We start from the raw sequence: 25945 nt of genomic DNA, 5'->3' as shown, positions 1-25945 counted from the left end.
ACCTACAGACAACAGAAACTCAGTCAACCAGTATCTTCTCATCTTCCATGCTATGCCTACATCTTAAATATCCAACTTATTCCCATTTCTCAGTTCTCCTCTTGCCATGCTATCACACCAGGTCTCACATGTCAAATGTCTCTAAAATCCATCTACCTGTGCCTTTAACCACTCCAGGAACTCTCTACTTAATATCTGAGAATCTGATGCATGAGCCCTCATCATGATCTCTCATAAAAAGTAAACCTCATTTGCTAATAAATCCAAAGGATTTTTTTCAATCCACACTGTAACACCACAATCTTCAGCAGCACCAAACACTGACTCTTTCTCAGCTTCCAGTTTACTCAAATCCCAGTGTTCCTCCCTCTGATACACCCCCAAATGTAGGTATTTTCCAAGGTCCTATCCGTTTACCTCCCTTCCCTCAACTCTCATTCTTTCTCATGGCTCCAACTATCACACTTGTGTATAACTTATTCCAATTCTCAATGTCTACTCCATCTACAATCTCAATTTATCTGTTCCTTGAGTACCTGATGTTCACCGACACCTCAAACTTATCTACAAATAACCACATCCTTCTCCTCACCTTGCATTTTGCCTGCTTTATGTTAATTACGAAAAAAAAAAAAGCATGATGTGTAAACAAATACTTTTTTTTAAAGTGAAATTCCAGGTGAAATTCTGGAGTTCAATACATAATAACATGTAAACTAAAATTTAATTAATGTGTTACAGTTTCAAAAATAAACACATTATTATAACATGCACAGGTCTTGACTTTGAATGAAAAAAGTCAACATTAAAAATAATTTTGTGCTTTCTATTTAGATGAAGTGATCAGAGGCATCAAATTGATATTACTAAGCACTTCTCAAGAAATAATCTTTTGAGGGACGCCTGGGTGGCTCAGTCAGTAGAGCGGCCAACTCTTGATGTTGACTCAGGTTATCATCACAGGGTCAGGAGACGGAGCCCCAGGTCAGGTTCCCAGCTCCACGGGGAGTCTGCTTCTCTCCCTCTGCCCCTGCAAGTGCTCTCTCTCTCTCCTGCTCTCTCTCAAATAAATAAAAATCTTTAAAAAAAGAAAAAAAAGATCCGTTGAAAGCATTACTAATGTTTATCATAATGTGTAGACAAAGTAGATATGATAGGTTTCCTTGTAAAAGAACGGTTTTGAAATATTAGTAACACCTCGATGTACTATAGAAGCACTTTAATCATGAACAGAACTTACAGATCTGGTGGTGATCACCTTGAGAATTTTATGGTCCTGATTAACTTGTTTTATTTACCTTCAGGGCTCCATGTGCTTCAGGTATTGAAATACCAGACCATTATGAGTGTACAATCACCAATTTAAGACTAAAAATAAAAACAATTTGAAGCCGTGAAGCTGTCAGAACCATCTCGTTGGCTACAGGGTGAGCGGAGTGATAAGGCAACCAAGTGAGTGACAGGCGCGTTCACCTGATTCCATTAATCACCTCATGCTCTCCCTCATATATATACACTTGGAGAACTGCAAATGGTTCCATTTCTAAGGGAAAATATTTAAATAAATATTGTCTCAGCTGATGCTCAAAAGAAGGAGAGACCAGTACCAAAGTCATGCCCCTCCTCAATGACTCGAGTCCCCAGAACACAACCACAAATCGCCATGGGAGTTCTCCAACCCAGACCGGTCCCACCGTTGGTTTCCCAGCCTCATCAGCTTCCAGTGCATCCCACCATACTACTTAAAGATTAAAGACAATGCCACAAATATGTACAGACCCTACTACGTGCTTGGGCACTGCAGACTATTCACATTTCATAAATGCCTAGCGCTCGTTCTCAAGTAGCTCATGATCTACTCAGGAAACAGGCGCATATAGAACAGTGCGTATCTAACATAAATTGATTTAATTACAGAGGAGACGAAGGAAAACAAAGATCACAACTGCCCTTAAATACAGCAAAAGAAAAATAAAACCATAACTATGTGTCCTTTACGACGTAATTTGAGTAATCTCCTACATTTCATCCTGCTTGCTTACTTACAGAAACCAAGTGGAAATTTATGCAAACTTTTAAAAACAGGACAAAGCATAACTCCATGATTAAGGATTTCTCTTACTTGCCATCAAATAGCTGTCTATGCCACTTATTTTTATCCATTTAGCACAATTATTCACAGAAACTGGAAGTATTCAAGCATAATCTAAGTAAATACTTGGCAATCACAGAGTCGAGGAAATCAGAGCAGTTGAACCAGATGATCTTTAAGGTCCCTATTAAGCCTCAGATCTTTCTATGCCACTGGTTTTCAAAAGGTGGTTGCACTGCACACTCCTGGGGTCACCAAGACCCTTTTGAGGTATCTTTAAGATCCATATTATAATTATACTAAGACACTATTTGCCTTTTCACTATTTGCATTAATAGTATAAAACCAATGCTGGGTAGGACTGCGGCCACCTTAGCAACAATCAAGGCAGTGGCACCAAGAGCAGGAGTCCTACTCTTTATCCTCATGAACTGCAGAAAAGGGGGGAAAAGTCAGTTTTACTTAAGAATGTCACTGAAAAAACCTTAAAAAGTATTAATTTAATTATATCTCAACCAATGAGTACATATCTTTAACATTTCGTGTGACGAATGTGTGACAAAATGGGAAGGACACAAAAAGCACTGTGCTATGTACCGAAATTCTGATTGTATGCTGAACTAGCTGCTGTTTTTAGGTGACAACATTTTTACTTAAAAAGACAACTGACGAACCATGGTTATGCAGACTTAGGTGTCTGGCAGACATTTTACAGAAAACGAATGTGAAGCTGCTAATAGCTTTCCATGACTTCAGGGACTTTCCTGATGGCATCGGGGTAGTGATGATACCAGCAAATGTAATTTTTGATAACCTTTTAAATTATCAACATTTGAAAGAACCTGCCCAACAGAGCAAACAAATATTTTCCAAATGACCAATGAATGATGTCACGTAATCAAGCATGAGTAAAAAATTCATTATAAGATAAACCAATGGATTTTAATGTAACAAAGACAAAAATTCTTTGATCCACGTTTCAGATTCCATAATGTAACTAACCCTTAAGAAACTACCATCTGTTGAGTAGTGCAATAATATCAAAGAATATCCATAATACTTCTTCCTTTACAACTACAGGTTTGTATGAGCCTGATTTGCTTCGCACAGTTCACCTAAAACAACCTGCCTCCTGAGAATGAATACAGACCCATGATAACCTGCCTTCTGTTAAGCAGACATTAGAGATATTTACAGAAATGTAAAACAATGCCACACTCCTCAGAACAGGTGTTTTGGATAAAAATATGTTAATATGTAATGAATTTTTTGCCACCACTTTAAAATGATGTTATATATTTTATAAACTCCCAGCTTTAATTTCTAACACAGTAAATATCTCTCTCTACAGTACACATATACAAAAACACGTCGGCATCCTTGATAATTCTTTAAAATATAAAGAGGTTCTAAGACCAGAAAGTCTGAAAACCACTGTTCTATAGTGCCTCACTACATAACCTTACTGTCTTTTTCCTCCAGAAACTTGTAGCCTTCAAATTAAGAATGACGTACTATGGGGGAGAACTTAGATAACTATCAAATCATCCTCAACACCCCAGAAATCGACCTGAAGACTGCTCTCCTAAGGGACAGCAGAAGCCACACTGAAGAAGATTCCTACAGCTGGGACTTCCAGTACTATGGGGAAGAAAGTGGGGCAAGTGGACCTCTGGTCTCGTTCCTGACCTTAGGTGAAAAGCATTCAGTCTTTCACCACTGAGTAGGATGTTACTTGTGGGTTTTTAAAATATTTATGTATGGCCTTCATTATGTTGAAATATATCCCCTCATACCCACTCTGTTCAGAGTTTTTATCATGAAATCAGATGTTCAATTTTTTCAAATGGTTTTTCTGAATACTAAAATGATCTTATGATTTTTATCCTTCGCTTTGTTAATGTGTTGCATCATGTTGACTGAGAATACTGAACCATTTCTGCATCCCCAGAATAAATCCCTGACACTAATATAACACTGTATGTCAACTCTACTGGAATTAAAATAAAAAATAAAATAAAACCTGAAAAATCCCCCCCAAAGAACAATGTACTACATTAATTTAAATATTCTGTGCATTATAATATATACAGGTTGCTAAAGCTTGCTAGATACTGGAAGAGAAATATCTTTAATAAAAACACAAAATTCTTCAGGCTCCCAAGGATCCTAAACAGAAGACAGATGACAAACTTTGGAGAGAGAACTTTCTGCCCAGGCAAAAGTTCTGTCACTCTGGGTGAGGCGTGTACTCAGTGAATGCTGCTTCACACATGCTCAGATCACTAGCCAAGTCCACATCTAAATGTGGTAACCCATTTTGAATGGGTATTCCCACATACCACTTTCTTACCTTGGGTTTTGGTTTCCACATTTGCTGAAGGAAGCTGTTACCTGAATAATCCCTAAAGTCTCACAAATTCTACTGACAGAGAAAAATTAAAGGTAGAGTTGGAAAATAAGCATTAGATTATAAATAGTCTTTGCTAACTAATACAGCAGAAGGTTGGAGGGCCCAGTTATATGACTTTAATAAGTAACTGAAAAAAATAGTGAGAGAGGTAAGTATGCACCAAGATTAAAAATGAGTCTCTAGAAATCCCCGATGTGCACATAGTGATTTTATATTTCAATTGAGATTTGTGAAATATTTTATTCATCATACATTTTCAGTCTCCTTTCCAGACCACTATTGTCAAAGTAACATATTTTTAAAGCACACACAGTTAAAAGTTGTAGAAAATAACTTTGGCTGAGCAAACTTCACATAAAACATAGCATGTTTTAGGACTGTGTAATTACTGGGAGGGGAGAAAGGAAAGCCAGGAATATACAATGAACTATCATGAGTTTCTATGAACTCTGAAATGTCTTGTTTTTGCTTTAGTTAATGGAACTCAGGTTAGTCTCTCCAATAAAAAGTAATGTACACAATGGCAAACACTACATTAAAGATTAATTTCAAGTCTAGAGTAACAACCACATCAACTTCCTCCTTGCCAAAAAATGTTATCACTTCCCTCTAAAGTGGTAATCTATTCAGATCAGTTCTTTATCCAGCTATATTTTATCCACAAATGATAAAGAAAAAGAAAAACAACTTAAATATATCAAGAATTAAAACTCAAACTATGGGAATGAATACATTTTAATTATCATTGTATCAATAACTAGCAGAGTAAATCAGACAAATATGTTACTCTTTCAATCATACTTAAAATTATATTTTAATAAAGGTTGGAATTCTCACAACAAAAAAGTAAATGCTAATTATTCTAATTATTTTTTAATTGCAAATGTTTATGTGGTATTATACAGTATATAATGATTTAGTGATTCTGCCAACAGTACAAGGTCTTTGGAAATGACAAATGTTTACTTGTACGTGAAAGACAAATTCCCCCAAACAATCTGAATGAGGTTTCACCAATTACATACAATGGAAAAAGTCCTCAGTCATGAATGTAGTATTTTAAAGGCCGTAAGTCCATCTAAAATTGGTAATTTGGGGGGTAGCTTTTTAAAAATAAAAGCTGATCGTCCGTTAAAAAGCACACCTCCAGGGGCACCTGGGTGGCACAGCGGTTAAGTGTCTGCCTTCGGCTCAGGGCGTGATCCCGGCGTTCTGGGATCGAGCCCCACATCAGGCTCTTCCGCTATGAGCCTGCTTCTTCCTCTCCCACTCCCCCTGCTTGTGTTCCCTCTCTCGTTGGCTGTCTCTATCTCTGTCAAATAAATAAATAAAATCTTAAAAAAAAAAAAAAAGCACACCTCCAAGTGACGGAACAATGTGCAGGTTCAAGTGAAGGCTGAAAACGTAGACAGCAAAGTCGTGTGTCACTGCTAACAGCCAGATCACAAGGCAACAACAAGGAGTATCTCCTGCTGCTCATCAAGGACTCTGAGGGAATTCCGTTTCCAATAACATTTCAAGTAACACAGAACTCAGGTTCAACCTTCCTGTATCAACGTATCTCTTTTTCTGCTAAGTAGGGGGAAGTGAAGAAATCATGCCAGACGCACAGCTGATGTGGAAACACAAGCAGCTATCAGTGTGCTGGAGACACCACAGAATGAATTATCTACTTCCCTAATGGGTACCCACATGTCATCAATAATGAAAAAGGGTGTATTAATAGTCCTCTGGGACAAATGAACAACAACGGCCTATGGAAATGTTGGATAGGAACTGAATCGTTCCCAGAGCATTTTGAACTGGGATTTAAACCTGCCTGAGCAGGTATCTCAGACATATGGACCAGGCAGCCATACAGAAGCATTTTTGTGCTTTCCCCTCTACTTGAAGCATGGAAGACTTGGCAAATACAGTCAACTCTGACAGAACAAAGATGACAGATCATTGTCACTGTGGAAGCCAATCACAGTTTGTTCTGAGATTATAAATATCTGCAACAAAGAAAATTGTTTAAAAAGATCCACAAAGGCTAAAAACGCAAACAGCAATGTTAGAATTAAGACTGATAATGAACTTTAGGAAGTTTCCAACTTGTGAAGGGGGTACTGTTCTAGACACTTGACTATAAACTAGATGGATGTAACTTAAAAATTATTTTCTGATAATGATTTTCAGGCTAACTCATTAATGCATATAGTTCACGTCCTAGAAATACTACACCTTTGCAACTTTAGAACGTTCTACTATAGAAGTTAAGACATATAAGAAACAGTAACATAAAATGCAATAATTCATTATGAAGTATATCATTTGAGGGGAAAAAATGTTAGTTAGAAGAATTAGAAAAACTACAACCTTTTTTGTTCTAAATCTAGGAAGGGTTATCTATGGGCCTCGGGCATTCCTGAGGTCATTAAACAAGAATTAGGAAGATTTTAGAATCTGAGTTATAACTGAGTCCTAAATTAGTAAAAAACAGAGAGAAAGAGAAATAGACTCCCCTGAGATGAGAAACGAGAGAGGGGAGATCAAAGGAAAACACTGGGCCTGACAGCTTCCTGAACCTATCACTAAGTGATGTTGTTAACCCAGAACAACTTGGTTCGTAAATCCTGTCACTCAGAGGGCAAGGGGCCAGAGGTGTGCCTGAGAAGGCATGTGGGGCACCAGGATCCGGAGGTACAGATAGCCAGGAGCTGGCTTACACTCATCATCTCAAATCCACTACCCATAGAGGCAGTGTGGTGCAGTGGAAAGTGGCATGTTTTCCAGCTCGGTCTGTTATTACTTAGGTGACTTTTGCCAACTCGCTTAGCTTCTCAAATACAGGTTTCCTGATACATAAAGGGGAGATGAAACATGTAATTGAAAAAACTGCTGGGATCAAATGTAATAGGTAGTGTGTATGCAGCTATGTCTGTTAAGACAAAATTTAAAGTATTTTATGATCCACCAGAGCAGGGTAAGTGAAAGTAAGTACAACTAGAAGTTCTGCTAGACTTGCATTAAATAATGGATACGACTCACCAGAGAATACCTGAGTATTTGCACACAGAAGTAATTAGGGCAATGCTTTATTTTTCTGTCAAAACCCAGCTCAGGTAGCAGCTCCTTCAGAAAGCCTTCCCTGGACCTCTCCTTACTAGCAACCATTCCACATTCTGTAGTTTGTAGACATTTACATGGCAGCACTTACTACTATAGTATAATTAATTCATCTGCCTTACATAGACTGGGAGTTCCTTGATGACGGGGACTTCATCTATTCGATTCTGTATTTTCAGTACACAGTGTCTGGCACATAGTTAGTCTATCCACAATTACTGAATTGAGCAGTCTGTGTTTTAGGTAGGGTAATTATGAGATGATATGACATTGGTAACAGCAAATTGTTACCTCCTGAAATAAAATTTAACTTTTTAGTAAAAGACATTAATTAATCTAAGCATGCACACAAAGAAGTATTAACCCGTGCCAAAAGAAACTGGGAGGGGATCCATGAAAATCAAACATCAGAACTCGAAGCCCATATCGTCTTGTGCCTTTCTACTCAGTTACTACTACCTAGCAAACCTATGTTAAACAGCTGTTGAAGAAAAGATCTGGTTTTTTGGTCATGACACCTTGGGCAGTAACACGAGTGATGCATTTTGCAGAAAACAAATGCTGACAGAAATCCACAGCAAGATGGGCTTCGACTGTGCGGGGTGCGCTCCCGCTGTTTCCTAGACACCCCAAACTTCCTGCCGTGAAACCCGCAGGTCGAAACCTGTGAGTGGCAGGTCCCTGCGCCCTAGCAGCTGGGGATTTCTGGTTCACTTTTCCTCGGGGCCTGGGAGGGTGGGGGCGGGGAGGGGCGGTCTCCCAGTACCGGTCTGTGCGCGTTACTGGGAACACCGCGGCCCGGATTCTGACACCGGTTCCAGGTCCGGTCCCCGCACGGCACCCCGGGGCCGTCGGTAACCCGCGCGCCTGCGTCCACGCTGGGCGTCCGTCTGGGCGCCTCCCCCGGCCCCCGTCCGCATCCCGCAGCCCCGGGGAGGCCAGGCCGGCCGCCCCCCGCATCCCCCCGGCGGGAGCGCACCCCGCGGCTCGGCGACCGCGCACCGCACTTACTTAGACCTGCTCGCAGGCTGCGCAGTCGGCCGCGGACTCGGAACCCGGCGCCGCGCAGCAGCGTCCCACCGCGCCGCTTCCGTCGCTCCTCATCGTCCTCCGCCAGCCGAGGGGCCGCCGCCGTCGCCACGGTCTAGCCCGGAGCTCTTGCGGCGCCGCTCTCGGCTCCTCCACTTCCGGCCCACGCTCGGTGTCGCCGGCAAATGTCCCCGCCGGCTCCCACATCACCTGCTCTCCTCTCTGCCTTCCTCCCCTAAGTGGGAACCCGACCCGCCCTCCCGGGCATGCGCACAAACCGCAGTCGGGGGAGTCCCCGCGACGGTGGCCCGCACGGACAAGATACCTCGGAGTCTGGCCCCCGGGGCACCGGAGCTCGCGGTGGGCTATTCGGTGGCTTCTGCGCCAGGGGGTCCCTGGAGGCCTTCCGCCCCTCATCCGAGGTCCCCAGGGTGAGTGTTCGTAACGCACCAGATTTCCCTTCGGGACACAGTTCTAAGCGTGCACACAAATAAGTATTAATTACATAAGAAAGCGTGTCTGCCTAATAGAGTTAGGAGGATATTGGAGTACTTAAAAGGCGTGCATAACTCATTTTGTTTCTGTTTTCTCCCAACCCTGCCGTCTCCTACCTCTGTCAGAGGCCTGAACCTGGGGAGATTTAGAGGACCTTTCAAAGAAAAGGAATGCAAAATTATCTTATTTTTGCAAATTTTACAAAAGCACAAGACCAGGGACACATTGCTAGAGTCCAGGGCCTGGGAAGTGGCCACACAAATGGGCCCTTGAAGCTGGTGTTTCATTAGATTCACTGTCTTTTTCTTTTCTAAGATTCTATTTATTTATTTTGGGAGAGAGCACAAGTGGGGCACAGAGGGAGAGAGAGAGAGACAGAATCTCAAGCAGACTTCCTTCAGAGCGTGGAGCCCAACTGAGGGCTCTATCTCACCACCCTGAGATCATGACTTGAGCTGAAATCAAGAGTTGGAGGCTTAACCAACTGAGCCACCCAGGGATCCTTTAATAGCTTCACTATCAATCCCCCTGGGCAGCAAGTTGTACTAAATTGTTTTTCTACAGATGTCTGTCCCCCTCCCTCAGTCATTCCCTATACCATGTACCCTTTTTTATATATACAAAGAATATTTCATATTTAAAAACAAACAAACATGTATCCTCCATCAGATGGAGAGCTCCAGGTCAAAGGCTCTTGATAATAGCTTCTTGTTGTTTGTGGCCTGGTAAATGCTAGGCACTAAGGTAGACTACTTACATAAATAAACTAATGATCACAACAACTCTAGAAGATACTTAATGAAAAACCCCAGATTATCTTTGAACCAAGCATTAGCAAGGTTAAAATATGGTAAATTGAAGACTAAGATTTGAATTAATTTGGAGTTTGATTTCATAATCCATGGTTCTTCTCTTATATCAAAAACATAAAGTGCAAAGTCTGACATTGTAGGAGCTCCGTAGATGCTGAACAAGGTGCAAATGTGCACAGACGAGTGCCCTTTCATAAAATGGGCAACTGGGGGGGGGGGTCCTCTACCAACACTGTTGGGTGCTACTCCAAAACAAATTGATAATTAAGTTGAATAGCAGGTAGAGAAATTATCATCACAAGAGTATCATGTGACTTTAAAATTTCATAGCTGATTTCAGAGAAATATTTGGAAAACTTAGGTGAATTAGACATACAAGGATTCATTGAATGTTATTAGGCTAGAAGGAGCCCTAGATCTAGCTCTACTACAAACTAATACTGTGAATTAAATAAGTGTCAGTTTTGTAAAATGAGATTTTTGTACACTAAGTGCTCCTAAGGGCACTTAACAGCTCTAAGATGTTCTGAGTCCGTTGCAGCAAAATACCACTTTCTTTAAATACCATATCTTAAAGCAACAATATTTTATGGTAAGGGGAAATAATTCTAACTTGTTCCCCCCATCTTCATGGATAATTCCTCAATTCTCCATGAAAGAAGACAAACCATAACAAAACATTGGTAGAAATCAACAGCTCCTGGAATATGTGAACTGAGTTTGTTTTCATCTCAGTATTGAATGCCTAGCACAATTACTGTATTGTTGCTGAATAAAGATTTGCCAAATTATTTTATTTTGAATCCTTGAACAGACACTAGAAGAATTCAGAGTTGGTTTCTGGGCATGCAACTCTTTATATCTGTATTAAGAATTATATATTATGTATTTTTGTGAATTATGTATTATTTCTGTATTAAAAGACAAGAACTCACATCAAAGTTGTACCATCGTGAGAAACAAATAGGAAAGGACAGTCTTAGGCAATTTTGCAAAAGCCTATTTTTCCATTTAAAGGAAACAGCAGACACTTCGGGAGGGAAGATGCCCTTTTCAATCCTGGGCATTTTCACAACCAACCAGTGAGATGAGTGTTGGTACCACTGTTTACAGACACAGAACAGAACTCTGTGAGGCTGTCACTTCCTAGTGAGCAGGCCTAGCAGAGAGAAGACTAGGTTCATGGTCCAAGTAAGGAGCTAGTACAGAATGTGCTCTCGGTTCTCACTCAGAGACGAAATCCACTCTCATGGGTCAACCACTTGCAAAGAGCACCTGCTGCCTTGGGAGGCTAATGGGAATTGTGTCTGTAGTCACACTGTTACAAGGGCTCCCAGGAGTCCTCCGCAGTCTTGCAAGGCGCTCCGGAGCCCATCCAGAGCGTCACTGCGCCTGCGCACATTATCCCTATGACGTCACGGCCTGGAGCTGCGACGGCGTACGCAGTCGTCATCTTCATGATGTCAGGGCCTCCTTGGCCTTCAGTGGCTATTGCGTCTGCGCCCGGTGCAGCTGGCGGAACAGCTCCTTGGGCAGCGGCTTCCGGTTTGGTGACCGCACCTGGGGCTCCGCTTCTGATAGGACGTTTGTGCGGCGGCGCGGCTGGGGTGGGGCCTCGGAGTCCACTGGGCGAGCCGGAGGGCAAGTCTGGGCAGGCAGAGGCTGAGCCTGGATGACCAAAACGGGAGGGGGCCGTCCCGCGTCTTCTCAATCCAGCAAATGCTGATGGTCTTCGAAGTTTGTTTTTCTTGTTTCGGGACAAAAAGTCTTTCAGTCCCTCCGCCCCTCCCTGCGTCACAGGTGCAGGGCTCGGGCCACCTTGGCGACTTCGCTGCGTTAGAAGTCGGGCCTTCCGTTTGGGGTTCTTGATCTAGACCCCCACCCTTGGACTTGGGGGCACGAGGACTGGAGTTCGCCTGCGTCTGCCTCCCAGGGACCATGTTGGCTGCTGTGATGCTGTGGTTGCAGACTTTCTGATTCCGGGGACCCCCTCCTCCCCAAGCCGGTGGGGACCCTCGGGCTCAGAGAGGTAACGGGATCTTCCCCGCGCCAGGGATTCACCCGGGATCTGTGGCGGGTTTCCTTTGGGGGAGGGGGTGGCGGAGGAGGGGTGTGGATCCCTCCGATGGTTTTGCAGGCATGTTCCGGAGGAGTCGGACAGAGATACTGGAGCCTTATTTCTCTTACATTTCGTCTCCCACCGCCTTCTGGCCTTTTCCTTTCTGCTGAGATTCTCCTTCGGATTGTCACAAGTTCTGTGGGAGGGAGGCTACTGTAAACCCTTTGTCTCATAGGAAGCCCATCATCTCCTCCTGGGTGCAGGGAGGAAACTTAAGTGGTCCCATCACTTTCTCTCCAATCAAATAGCCCTGAATCATCTTATTCACGGAATACTATCTTGCTAGTATGTTTTGTTGTGTCACTTGAGTACAATATAGGCAGCAGCTGAATAGACGATGAGTCATTATTGTACACTAATTGTATTCATTCTCTTGACTGTCTTCCTTATATCAAAGAATAAAGCATACCCCTCCCTTAGTTGCTTAATATTTTGCAATACTTACATTTTAAATGTTACTTGCATCAACAAGCATTATGGTACTAAAATTAATCAAGGATTTGCTAACTGCCAAGTACTGTGTTAAGCACCTTGTTAAAATATCTGATGTCATCCTCGTCTTACCTTCTACATTCATTAACCCCATTTTACATTTAGGGAAACTGACTCTTAGAGAAATTATGTGGTTGCTCCATGTCACACAGCTATTAAGTGTTGAGTCCACAGTTGAACTCACATTTATTGGACTCCAGTGCCTGAACCCTAACCACCAACTGTTTTGTATTTTTACAAATCAAAAACATCAGCTAACAAGCTCAGAACCCAGAAAATAAAATTAGAGAATGTTTAAAAGGAAATCCTTTTATGTTTAATGGAAATCCTAATACTTGACTTTTTTGTACAATTTTAATTTATCTTTGTTTCTTAGCCAAAAGGCTGAGAAACGATTTTCTTGTGTAATTTTAATGAGTAAAAATATTTAAGCCTATTCATTTTATATTAATTTTGGAACCCTTGTTATATTTATAGCAGTCTTGGCATACATGTGTAACCTAGATTTCAGTGTTGTTATAAAGTAATTTGAGTCTTTGCCTGGAACTTGTTGAGGGAAATTGAGACCAAGTAGAATATTCAGATAGATCAGAAGCTATATACCCATCTTGAACATTCCAAGAAGTATTTCTTAACATTTTTTGTTTTATGTATATATTGCATATGAATTGTAAATACATTATATACCATAATGTACTAGCTTGAGGGAGCATGTTTTGAGAGGTAGATAGTGAACATATAGAATCAGGTGGTTCAGTCAGTTATGCAAATGAGACAGAGAAAGGAAGCAGTTACTGTATTCAAAGATAAAAGTCTCAGGAAAGTGGTCTCTCATGGGTTTGTCTCTTGGTCTAACTGACTCCATAGAAGTTGAGTTTCCTTTGTCAGGCATTAGACTGAGAAGTGCGGCCTTTTTCCCTAAAGGCCACCAAATGGCTGTTGTGAAACTTTCCCAGTGCGGTCATAGCTGCTACATGTTTTTGAGCAAATGAATCCCCCAGGCATACTGGGGGCGGAGCGCTGTATGACCAGCCTCTGGCCTTTCCTCATGTGCTTCTCCAGGAGCTCAACTCTAGGTGCTCAGTAATTCACTCCATAAACAAACCTACTACGTGCCAGGCACTTCGGACACAAATTACAGCTCCTGAACTCCGGAGACTGGCAGTGTAGTGACAGTGGTACCATAACCAGCTGTTGGATTTCTTGAGCCAGACATCAGGCAATGCAGCCTTGTGCTGGTAGTGTGTGCTGTCTTGTTTGCTGTCGTGGGGAATCTCATGGTCTCTGAGACTACAGTGATCTCCCTTCTCCCTGGGAGGCTGCTCTGACTCCCTGCTCTCTAGGCAACATGGGGATGTGCCAGGAGGTGTCTGAAACCACAAGATAGGACACGGCTTATATTCCTGGAACACACTTTTTTACTTGAAGTCTTTTTTGGAAAAGTTAGTTGATTTTTTTTTTTAAAGATTTTATTTATTTATTTGACAGAGAGTGACAGCCAGCGAGAGAGGGAACACAAGCAAGGGAAGGGGCAGAGGAAGAAGCAGGCTCCCAGCGGAGGAGCCTGATGTGGGGCTCGATCCCAGAATGCCGGGATCACGCCCTGAGCCGAAGGCAGACACTTAAGGGCTGTGCCACCCAGGCGCCCCAAGTTAGTTGATTTTAATGTTACATAGTTTAAATCATATAATAACTCTGATATCTTATAGATTCTAAAAGAATTTGCTGGGGTGCCTGGGTGGCTCAGTTGGTTAAGCATCTGATTCCTAATTTGGAGTCATGGTCTCAGGGTGTGAGTTGGGCTCCGTACTGGGCATGGAGCCTGCTTAAGATTCTCTCCCGCTCTGTCTGCCCCCTGCCTAAAAAAAAGAATTTGCATGAATATTTAAAACTTCAAAGAAATTTTACACTTGTGGTGACCACTTTGGGAAAGTCTAGACCCTAACCCAGCAAGGTACCCATTATTTCCTCTCTGACTTTAGAAGATGCTTCAGTGAAAAGGTCTGCCTCATGACATTTTACTTTTATTAAAACACTTAGCATTTTATAATTAGTTCCCATTATATTCCCTTTCTCTTTACAGAATGTATGCTCTCTTAAGGCAGAAACATGTTGTGTGCCTGGCGCACATGCAGTCAGTGAATTGTTGGGAGGTAAACGGCATGTGAATATGAACAAAAAAGTGTACTAATGAATTTAAGTTTGTAAAGCTATTAAGTAACTATAACAAAATAGAGTTAAAAGAGGTAGGTCAAGTAAGGATTTCATGGGGAGGGTATTTAGAGTTGGGTTTTGAACACTGGAGTGATTTGGCATAGCTAGCCGTGAAGTGAAAGTAAACACAGACGGTGGCCTTTGTTTGGCTGAAAGAAGAAGATACCTGTTTTTTTTGGTGAACTCCTACACTTCCCGCAAAGCGGAGTTTCAATTCAGTGATTTGTTAAAACTGCCTATTTCTGATGCTGTATGGTAGTCTGACAGAAAAGGAGGAGAAATGTCAGGAAAGGCCTTACCTCAGAAGCCCAGAAATGAAATGAGTTGAGCCTTGTTTTTCTGTTGTTGTTACTCTTTTGCACAATGAGCTAAATAAGGAATGGAATCATTAATTCAATAGAAGTTAGAATTTAGGGAGAAGAGAAAGTGGTCGATTTCAGTATTGTAAATGTAGCAAAAGGGGCTGGTGATACTTTTGATAATATATACTAAATAGGATTGAAGTAAAATAGTTGATTTTCATTCAATGTAGAGATCGAAAAGAGACATAATTTCTAGCAGCGATTCATTTTCATTTAGCAAACATTGATCATGAACGAGGCACTCTCTATAAGGTCTTCACATTAAATATGTGGTTGAATTTTGTCTTTTACTGAAAGTTATTCTCTTCTTGCCTCATTAGTTAAACCCTCTGGTTCACCACCATCTCCATGGCTGCCTCACATACTTCGCCGACTGTCGCATCTCACGTTCCTTTTGCAGACTTGTGTTCAACTTTAGAACGCATACAGAGAAGTAGAGGACGTGCAGAAAAAATCAGACACTTCAGGGAATTTTTAGATTCTTGGAGACGATTTCATGATGCCCTTCATAAGAACCAAAGAGATGTCAGCGACTCCTTTTATCCAGCAATGAGACTTATTCTCCCTCAGCTAGAAAGAGAGAGAATGGCCTACGGAATCAAAGAAACTATGCTTGCTAAGCTTTATATTGAGTTGCTTAATTTACCTAGAGGAGGAAAAGACGCACTTAAACTTTTGAATTACAGAACACCCACTGGAACTCGTGCAGATGCCGGAGACTTTGCAACAATTGCATATTTTGTGTTGAAACCAAGATGTTTGCAGAAGGGAAGTTTAACCATACAGCAGGTAAATGACATTTTAGACTCAATTGCCAGCAATAATTCTGCCAGAAGAAAGGACCTGATAAAGAAGAGTCTTCTTCAGCTAATAAGTCAGAGTTCAGCCCTGGAACAAAAGTGGCTTATACGGATGATTGTGAAGGACTTAAAACTTGGTTTCAGCGAGCAGTCTGTATTTTCTGTTTTCCATAATGATGCTGCTGAGTTGCATAATGTCACCACCGATCTGGAAAAAGTCTGTAGGCAACTGCATGATCCTTCCATAGGCCTCAGTGATATTTCTATCACTTTATTCTCTGCCTTTAAACCAATGCTGGCTGCGATAGCAGATATTGAGCGAATCGAGAAGGACATGAAACACCAGAGTTTCTACATTGAAACCAAGCTAGACGGCGAGCGTATGCAAATGCACAGACAGGGGGATGTGTATCAGTACTTCTCCCGGAATGGATATAACTATACGGATCAGTTCGGCAACTCTCCCCAGGAAGGTTCTCTTACACCGTTCATTCACAGTGCATTCAAAACAGACGTACAAATCTGTATCCTGGATGGCGAGATGATGGCCTTCAACCCTAGCACACAGACTTTTATGCAAAAGGGGAATAAGTTTGATATCAAAAGAATGGTGGAGGAATCTGATTTGCAGACTTGTTATTGTGTGTTTGATGTACTGATGGTTAATAATAAAAAGCTAGGACGTGAGACCCTGAAAAAGAGGCATGAAATTCTTACTAGTGTTTTTACACCAATACCAGGTAGAATAGAAATAGTGCAAAAAACACAAGCTCATACTCAGAAAGAAGTGATCGATGCTTTGAATGAAGCAATAGATAAAAGAGAAGAGGGAATCATGATAAAACACCCTCTGTCTATTTACAAGCCAGACAAAAGAGGTGAAGGATGGCTGAAGATTAAACCAGAGTACGTGGATGGGCTGATGGACGAGCTGGACATCTTAATTGTCGGGGGCTACTGGGGTAAAGGTTCCCGAGGTGGGATGATGTCTCATTTTTTATGTGCTATAGCAGAAAAGCCGCCTCCTGGTGAAAAACCATCCGTGTTTCACACTCTGTGCCGTGTTGGTTCCGGTTATACCATGAAGGAACTGTACGATCTGGGTTTGAAATTGGCCAAACATTGGAAGCCTTTTCATAAAAAAGCTCCACCCAGTGGCATTTTATGTGGCACAGAGAAGCCAGAAGTATACATCGAGCCTTGCCATTCTGTCATTGTTCAAGTGAAGGCGACAGAGATCGTCTCCAGTGATATGTATAAAGCTGGCTGCACGTTGCGTTTTCCAAGGATCGAAAGGATAAGAGAAGACAAAGAGTGGCACGAATGCACCACCGTGGATGACTTAGCGCAACTTCGCGGGAAAGCGTCGGGAAAGCTTGCGTCCAAACACCTGTACGTAGGTGACGATGATGAGCCGCAAGAAAAGAAGCGGAAAGCTGCCCCGAAGGTGAAGAAAGTTATTGGAATTATCGAGCACTTAAAAGCACCCAACCTTTCTAACGTAAACAAAGTTTCTAATATATTCGAAGATGTGGAGTTCTGTGTCATGAGCGGAATGGACAGCCATCCAAAGCCTGATCTGGAGAACAGGATCGCAGAATTTGGAGGTTATATCGTCCAAAATCCAGGCCCAGACACATACTGCGTGATTGCAGGGTCCGAGAACATCAGAGTGAAAAACATAATTTCTTCGAATAAACATGATGTTGTCAAGCCCGAGTGGCTGCTAGAGTGTTTTAAGACCAAAAGCTGTGTGCCGTGGCAGCCCCGCTTTATGATTCATATGTGCCCATCGACAAAGGAACATTTTGCCCGTGAATACGATCGTTATGGCGACAGTTATTTTGTTGATACAGATTTGAACCAACTGAAGGAAGTGTTCTCAGGCATTAAAAATTCCGGCGAACAAACTCCTGGAGAAATGGCTTCTGTGATTGCCCATTTAGAGTTTCGGTATTCCTGGGACCGCTGCCCTCTCAGTATGTTCCGACAGCACGTTATTTATGTGGACGTGTATGCTGTCATTAATGACTTGAGTACCAAAATCGAAGGGACGAGATTAGCTGTCATGGGTTTGGAACTTCGATTTCATGGAGCCAAGGTAGTTTCCCATTTAGCTCGGGGAGTGTCTCACGTAGTCGTCGGGGAGGACCGGAGTCGTGTTGCAGATTTAAAAGCTTTTCGAAGAACTCTTAAGAGAAAGTTTAAAATCCTGCAACAAGATTGGGTCACTGATTCCATAGACAAGTGTGAGTTGCAGGAGGAAAATCGATATTTGGTTTAAACCTAGCTTTTCTACTGAGGGAAGCCTGTGATCCGGTAGCCTCATTGTAACAGATGGTCATGATAAAATATTAAACTACACTCTATTTTCATCTCTTAAAAGTAATGCTTAAACAGTATTATTAGATATAGAAAAACAATAATTTTAACTTTTGAGATAGATAAGACACCAAATGGACCAAAGCCATGAAGGAAAAAATTCTTTTAGCAGCGTAGTATTTAATGACTTTTAAAACCAAGATGAAATAAGCAGTTTAGAGAAGAGACATTTATATAATATCCCTATAGAAATCAAGAATTTTGACTCAAATATTAATAAGATACATTCAGAAGCTTTTAGAGTCATTAAAAACATTGGTCTAAGTGGATTTTCTGTGGTCAAAATTTTAATAGATTTTACCTAATAAAAGCATTGCAAGAAAGAAGCAGAATTGTTACAATCGGACTTGTAAAAAATATCTTTTAAATTGAAGGCTAAAATTCTTTCAAGTGTGAAATGTAAACAAATTTATTTTTTAAGGTTAAGGGCAAGCTCATGAATGAAACCTTGTTAATGATGTCATTAGGTAAATTAGGAGAAATAACTTAAAATTATATGAATTTAATTAAAAGGAACTTGCAGTTTTAAAAGTACTTGGCCCATATTTATTTTTTTCTGAAACAGAGCATGTGTTAAAGAGAGTGTCTCTGTGTGAACTGTACTCCAGGATAAATCGTATTCACAAAGAGTGATTTTCCTAGATGTAATCCAGGGTACATGTCAAGGTGGCATATGTGTTGTAACTTCCATTACAGAGTGGTAAATTGTTCTATTTAAAATGATTTTTATCGTTAAATTATTAAAAATCATTATGTATAATATGTATTGTGTCTGAATTTATATACCAAATTTTAGAATACAGTCTATTCATTTTGAAAAATATGCTTTCATGACACCTTTGCAATACTTGAAATATGGAACCCAAGGAATTATTATTTGTAAGTAATTTGAAATTTTATCAAAACAGTGTAACAAATGTTATATTTCTTAATTTAAATAAAATATTTAATATGCTATTAAAATTTATGATGTATTTATTTTAAAACAATTCATAATAGTTATTTCAATCAGATAGATATTATGGTATCAATATAATTTTTCACTGATTCAAATCAGGTTCCTATTTGAGGTCCTTTGTATTTCATATTACTGAAATGAACTTTATTAAAAATTTAAACTTATGGGGCACCTGGGTGGCTCAATCAGTTAAGCGTCTGCCTTCGGCACAGGTCATGGTCTCAGGGTCCTGCAATCAAGCCCCACATTGGGCTCCCTGCTCAGCGGGAAGTCTGCTTCTCCCTCTCCCTCTGCTCCTCTCCTTGCTTGTGCTCTCTTTCTCACACACACTCTCTCTCTCAAGTAAATAAATGAAATCTTAAAAAAAAATTTAAACTTGTATATTTTTATAATACCTATTGAGAAAACTACAAAACAGATACCAGTAAGGGTAATAGGGGAGAAAAGTACATAATTTTACCACCAAAGGTAGTAAAATTCACTATTTTAGGTTATTGATAGTAAGGAAAGTACAAAATACATTATTTACTGTGTAACAGAGAAGTATAAAATTATAATGTTTTTTCGATCAGCTTTTCTCAATGGGAGAATTTACAGGTCACTAAAATATACCACATCACTTTAAATTGTTGTATACTATTCTACTGAATGTAGTGTAATGTATTCAGCTAGCCCGTTATTGTTCGACTTACAGGTTATTTGACCTTGCCACCATCTCCCTGCCCCACCTTTTTATTTTCCTAGTGAAGATTGCATTAAATCTGTATCATGGTCTGTGTATTCTAGTCCTGTTTCGTTTCTTATACATTCTTAGAATGGAATTGCTGATTCACAGTTATGTACTTTTTAGTAAATTGGTATGCATTTATGCAAATTTGATATGCAAAATGCCTTTCTAGATTCTTCTCATCTCTAAATGTTGAAGAGTTCAGTTGCTTAGTACGGTACCTATTCTCTATCTTTCTTCGCTCCCGAGGTATTCTCATCCCATCCCTTGGCTTTAAATATGCTGATACCTCCCACATATTTTTAGCCCCAAGCTCTTTGCTGAACTTCAATTCATGTGTCTTTCCACGTAACATCTCCACATGAAGTCTAATGAGTCTCCCATACTCACTGGGTCTAACTACATTTATCATAGCAAAATTTTAAAATTCAAGAAAGAGTAGTACAATGAGCCTGCGTGTGCACATCACTCAGTGTGAACAATTGTCAATGATCCGTCTGTTTCATATTCACAGACCTCTGGGTTATCTTGCAGTCACTTAGATGACCTAATTTAATTTACAAGTATTCTGCATAGAACTCTGGATTTCTTGAAGACACTTACGCTCTTTGCCAGTGTTCCCCTCTTCACTAAATGGTGCATTTGTTCACCCCACTACTCAAGCTGAGAACCGTGTAGCCATCCTCGGCCCCCTCTGTTCTCATGTTTCCAATACACAGGAAGTCTTGTTGACTAGACTTTCCAAATAATCCAGGATGTGACCTCTCAGCACACTCCCCAATATCCATGGTCTGCCCCTATTACTCCTGGACTACTATCACCTTCCTTTTTGCACTGTTATTGCAGTCACTCTCCAGGATGCCATTTTTACTTTTGAAGATGCAGTCAACTCATTTTTTCCTCCACTGGTCAAAACTACTGAATCCCCATCACTCATAACTTCCAAAGTCTTATAAACAGCCTGTTGGACCTGGCCCCGATTACCTATGTTCTGTTAGCTATCTGACTTGATTTCCTACCAGGTACCCCCTTGCTTACCATACTGTAATTTCACTGGTCTGTGTGATTTTCCTTTCAGCTTCTTTCGGGTCTCTCATAGTTTGCCCCACTCAAGTCCCCAACACTCACTATCCCTTCACTCTGCTTTATGTTTTTCCAAGGCATTGTATCTTTCTTTCTTACCACTAGAATACAAATTCCATGAATGAAAACACTTGGTATGTTTTATTCACTGTTGTAATCGGTCACTCAATAAATATTAATGGAATAAATCCTCCGAATCAGACAGAAAAGTCTACTTTGCTCTTCACCAAGGCTGTGGGTTCTTGCCAGAAAGCAGGACAAGATATTTACTGTTCAAGAGTTCCACCTTTTTCTGCATCCCTGATGACCTAGCACCATCCTGGAAGAGTTCATATGTTTAGGCTGATGGCACCTTCTTTGAAAATCAGGTGGCTGCCCTAGCTGCTTCATAGTTGTGCGCTTTGCCTGACATTGGCGTGAACAGGGCTGATTGGACACCTTGGAATTCTCACTTTGGGGAAAATGATTGGAAACCTTGGAATTCTCACTTTGGGGAAAATAGGTTGAGCATAGCTTTAAAACATCTAATATGGAATTCCCTGATCACTAGAGCTATCCCATAAACCATCAGCATTCAGTTTTAAGCAACGTATGTTAAGTTCTTACTCTGACAGTCATACGAGTTAAAAAAAAAAAAAAAAGAAAGAAAGAAAAAGACAGCCTCTGCTTTCAAGGAACTCACAGAATACAGAAAGATAAAGATAATTGGAATACAAAAGATAAGTGCTTTCCTAGTTAAGGGAATGATGGATTTCCTGGAAAGCCATATGCCGTAGTGAGAAGAATAGAATCTAGTTATCCTGGGCTCAGTTCCAGTTCTGCTGCCAATTACCTGTGTTATCTGAGCAAAACCTTAGTTTCTACACTTTCAAATGGAAACAGTATCTATCTCACCCAGAATGTTTGAGGACAGAACTATAGCACCTGACATACAGAAAGGCCCCTCTAGCTTTTATCTGCTGCTCTTACATGGGCTTTTCCAGAGGAGGTTAATTATACCGATGGGGGTTAATAAGTGAGTGGATTCTGGAACCATCAGTTGAATTCCCTCAGACATAGTGGTATGGAAGGTTTTTCCTGGCAGAGGGAAGATAATAAAAACAGACATGGGGACTATAAAAATTCGGGGGAGAATGTTTGTAAAACACTCAGATCTAGGTGGGAGGGAGAGATATAAGTAAATTAGGATAGATTTTGAAAGATTTTATTTATTTATTTTTAAAGATTTTTTAAATTCATGTATTTGAGAGAGAGAGCAAGAGTGCAGGGAGAGGGAGAAGCAGACTCCCCGCCAAGCAGGGAGCCCTATGTGGGACTGGATCCCAGGACCCTGGGATCATGACCTGAGCTGAAGGCAGACGCTTCACCGACGGAGCCACCCAGGTGCCCTTTGAAAGACTTTGAATGCCACACTTCAGAGTATGAGTTGTATCTGGTGTTCAAGAAAAATGCATTGAAGAATTTTAAGCAAGATATTTCAGGCTCCCGTCTAAGATTTATTTCTTGATTCCCCCATCTTAGTTCAAGCTCATGTAACAAAAATACCATCAGCCGAGGAGCTTAAACAGCAAGCATTTATTTCTCATGGTTCTGGAGGCTGAAAGTCTGAGATCAAGGTGCCAGCGTGGTTGGGTGAGGAGCGCCTTCCAGATCGCAGACTGCTTGTTGTGTCTTACCTGGCGGAGGCCACTAATCTCACTCACGAAGGCGCCCCTCTCATGACTTAAACAACGCCCCAAACTCCTAGCTCTGAATACCATCACCTTTGGGGGTTAGGATTTCCACACTTGGATTTGGGGGGCACACAAACATTCAGACCACAGCGTCACTTCGTAGACTACGAAAGTTTTATTTAGATGTCAATTTGTCTTCCTGTCTGAGGGCCTGCAGCTCAGTATTCTCGAGCTTCTATGGCTGCCGCACGCTCTTCATTCACATTGTTGTAAAGACTAAATATATTTTAACAGACCTGATGTGCTACCTGAGCCATGATAGTCTCTAAACAAATGCAGTTCCCATTTCTCTTCATCACCGCTTTTTCTCTGGCGGAAACACACCAGGGACAATCCAAATCGGTCTTTGGTCAGAACGGATTTTTTCCTTGATGTATAATGATGACATTAAACAGTCATTTTACTACTATTCAGGGTTTCATGTCATGTGTGATCTCAAACAAATGATGTATGTCCCCTAAACCTATCATTTCGCCTCAGTGGATCTCAGTGTTGGCATTGGCTGAGTGGTATAAAGGTCAAAGTGTTCTTAGGTCTCTCACAGCCCTAAAATTCTTACGTGTTTGTAACTTTTCATTTAGGGTTATCGTGTACTGGTTGGATTTAGTAAAAGTCTTTTTATGTCTATGGGTAGTTGTAGTGACTATAGGATGATGACCTGATTCTATGTAAAATCTAATTCAATAAAGGGTTTTCACCACATACTATGTCTCAAACATTATAACAAACTTGGGGATTAAAAAGTAACAAAAATAATAGAAACGTGAAACATGTTTCACCGTGAAACATGAAATATGATGATTTAGAATATGTTATATAACTTTAAATTCTTAAAATTTAACATTCTAGATTAAATTAATGATCCTAAATGTGTTAGGGATATCTCTTTGTTTCAAACTATTGTTCAGATAATTAATGAAAAAATAGCCTGGGCTCCATCCCAGGACCCTGGGATCATGACCTGAGCCAAAGGCAGATGCTTAACCAACTGACTGAGCCCCCCAAGCTCCCCAGTAGGATTTTCAGTGTATCTGTAGATTAACTAGTTTTGCCATCCTTGCATGTTTTCTTTCATAGACATGATAGCAAATATAATATTTTGAAGTAGATTAAAAGTAATTTAAATTCCTTCTTTAAGTGAGATTCTAGCAATTTTTTTTTAGAGAGCGAGAGAGTGGTGGGGAGGGGCAAAAGTGGGGGGAGAGAAAGAACCTCAAGCAGACTCTGTGCCCAGGGTGGAGCCCAATGCTGGACTCTGATCATGCCCCTGAGGTCATGACCTGAGCCAAAATCAAGAGTTGGGTGTTTAACCAACTGAGTCACCCAGGCACCCTGATTCTAGCAATTTATTAGTTTATTTTTAGCTACATAGATTAAAAAGCTTAGAAATAGCTACAGTATTTTCATTTGGCAAATGTATTTTGCACACGGGAGGGAGGCAGAATCATTGAGGGTCAGAGGACGGACTTTGGTGGGCATAGTGTAAGGTCATCCCCATGATCCCTGCATAATGGTGTTCACATCCTGTACAATCTTCTCCGTTTGACGGTGGGCAGGCGCTGTGGCTTACTTCTTATCAGGAGAATACGACAAAGATGATAGATGCCACCACATGATTACATGATATTTTGTAAGTCTCAGTCTTACTAGCCTCTCTCTGTCTCCCTTCCTCCCTCCCCCCATCTTCCTCTTCCCTCTCTCCCTCCTTCCATTTCTTTTCCCTCTTTCTCTCTTTGCTGACTTTCATAGAGTAAGCTGTCATGGATCCTACAGCGGCAAGGGGCTGATCCTGCCAAAGCCATGAGAGCAGGGAAGCAAACGCTTTCCCATTTGAGCCTCCAGTTGGAAATGCAGAAATAGATGACTAGTGCACATCTCATCGTGCTCTCCTCCTCCTGAAAACCTTCAGTAATTAAATAAGGAATGCACGTCAAAGTGCTAGCAGTGTTTAGTGCTGAAGAGGCAGTAAAGAAATACTTCCTCCACCTTCTCCACTTGCTCTATAAGTCTTACTAGGAAAAAAGAAAAATCCAAATTGATTATAACACGTTTATATCCTGACTTCAGTCTTGTCTTTCTCTGCTTAGCCAATTCCAGCCACACTGACTTATTACACTTCGCCCTTTCTACCTCCACGACTATCCTGTTTTCTCTTCTGAAATGCCCTCTTAGAGCACCTGCTATGACAATCCCCCCATTTTAAATCCTATTTATCTTTGAAGAGCTGATATGCCACTTTTATCATGTGATCTGCCCCAGTTCCCTAGTCACAATGCCTCTCCTCCCTACCACCCAGGAACTTACCAATTTTGTGCTCTTTATAATTCTCTGCCTCAAAATTGATTTATCTGATGTTATCTTTTGAGTTAGCTCTGTGAGGATCTGAAGAATGCTGCAGGACTCCCTTATGCTTCAGTGTGTCTGGTGTCTATGGAGGGTCATAAATATAGTTGGAGTACAATGACACAGTGTTGCTTCACTACTTTCTTTTTGGAGACTTTCTTCTTTCTTTATGCATCGTGTCACTGTGGTTACTGTGGTTTTGAAGAGACTTTATACTGACACTTAGGACGTCAGCAGTGCTCACCGTCTAACAACTCTGCTGGAAAAAGACACACATGCAGGTAGCGGTTGACAGCACAGACCCTGGACACAAGGGGCCTGAGTCTGAATTCGGACCTTCGTACTTGGGCAAGCAATGCAACTTTTCTGTGCCTTGGTTTCCTCTTGTATCAAATAGGGTAGTAACGGCACCTAATTTATCAGGTTGTCTTGAGGACGAAGCGTGCGTGTGCGTGCATGCATGTGCGCGCCCATGAGCGTGGACGTGTCTTCAAACAACGCTTGGTACTCGGCGTCATCGGGCTAGTATTTTGTCCATAAGGGAGAAGGGGAATAACAGGTACAGGGGTTCTGTGATACATGGTAATAACAGAATGTGAATTGGAGAAAAGAACTGTTCTTATAAGGGAGAACCTTCCAACAGGCAGGCAGTCATTTTTTGCCCTTTCTTCTCCATAGTGGTTCACAACTGGGGATGATTTTTACACACCTTCCTCCCCCCACCCCTGGGCGCAGGCAGCATCTAGAGACTATTTGATTGTCAAGACTGGGGAAGCACAACTG

The 25945-nt window shown here is 41.2% G+C and overlaps 2 protein-coding genes and 1 non-coding gene across 3 annotated transcripts in view; 2 read left to right on the top strand and 1 right to left on the bottom strand.

Annotated features, from left to right (window-relative positions):
- ABHD13 (abhydrolase domain containing 13) overlaps positions 1-8901 on the bottom strand; it is a 20124-nt gene extending 11223 nt beyond the window's left edge. Inside the window, exon 1 of the mRNA XM_040624496.1 lies at positions 8625-8901. The gene's annotated coding sequence lies outside the window, so the exon portion shown is untranslated. The remainder of the gene's footprint in view (positions 1-8624) is intronic.
- A 90-nt stretch (positions 8902-8991) lies between these two features.
- Positions 8992-25945, top strand: part of LOC103657546 — a 31232-nt gene continuing 14278 nt past the window's right edge. The window contains exon 1 of the transcript XR_566881.2: positions 8992-9073. This is a non-coding gene — a transcript (uncharacterized LOC103657546). The remainder of the gene's footprint in view (positions 9074-25945) is intronic.
- LIG4 (DNA ligase 4) lies at positions 11486-19256 on the top strand. Its single transcript, XM_008684977.2, has 2 exons — positions 11486-11978; positions 15457-19256. The coding sequence occupies exon 2, from the start codon at positions 15485-15487 to the stop codon at positions 18218-18220; it is 2736 nt and encodes a 911-aa protein (XP_008683199.1). The 5' UTR covers positions 11486-11978; positions 15457-15484; the 3' UTR covers positions 18221-19256.

Source organism: Ursus maritimus, unplaced genomic scaffold, assembly GCF_017311325.1.
Source record: "Ursus maritimus isolate PB19 unplaced genomic scaffold, ASM1731132v1 scaffold_10, whole genome shotgun sequence".
Taxonomy (NCBI): Eukaryota; Metazoa; Chordata; class Mammalia; order Carnivora; family Ursidae; genus Ursus; species Ursus maritimus.
This window is presented reverse-complemented; position numbering and strand designations above follow the sequence as displayed.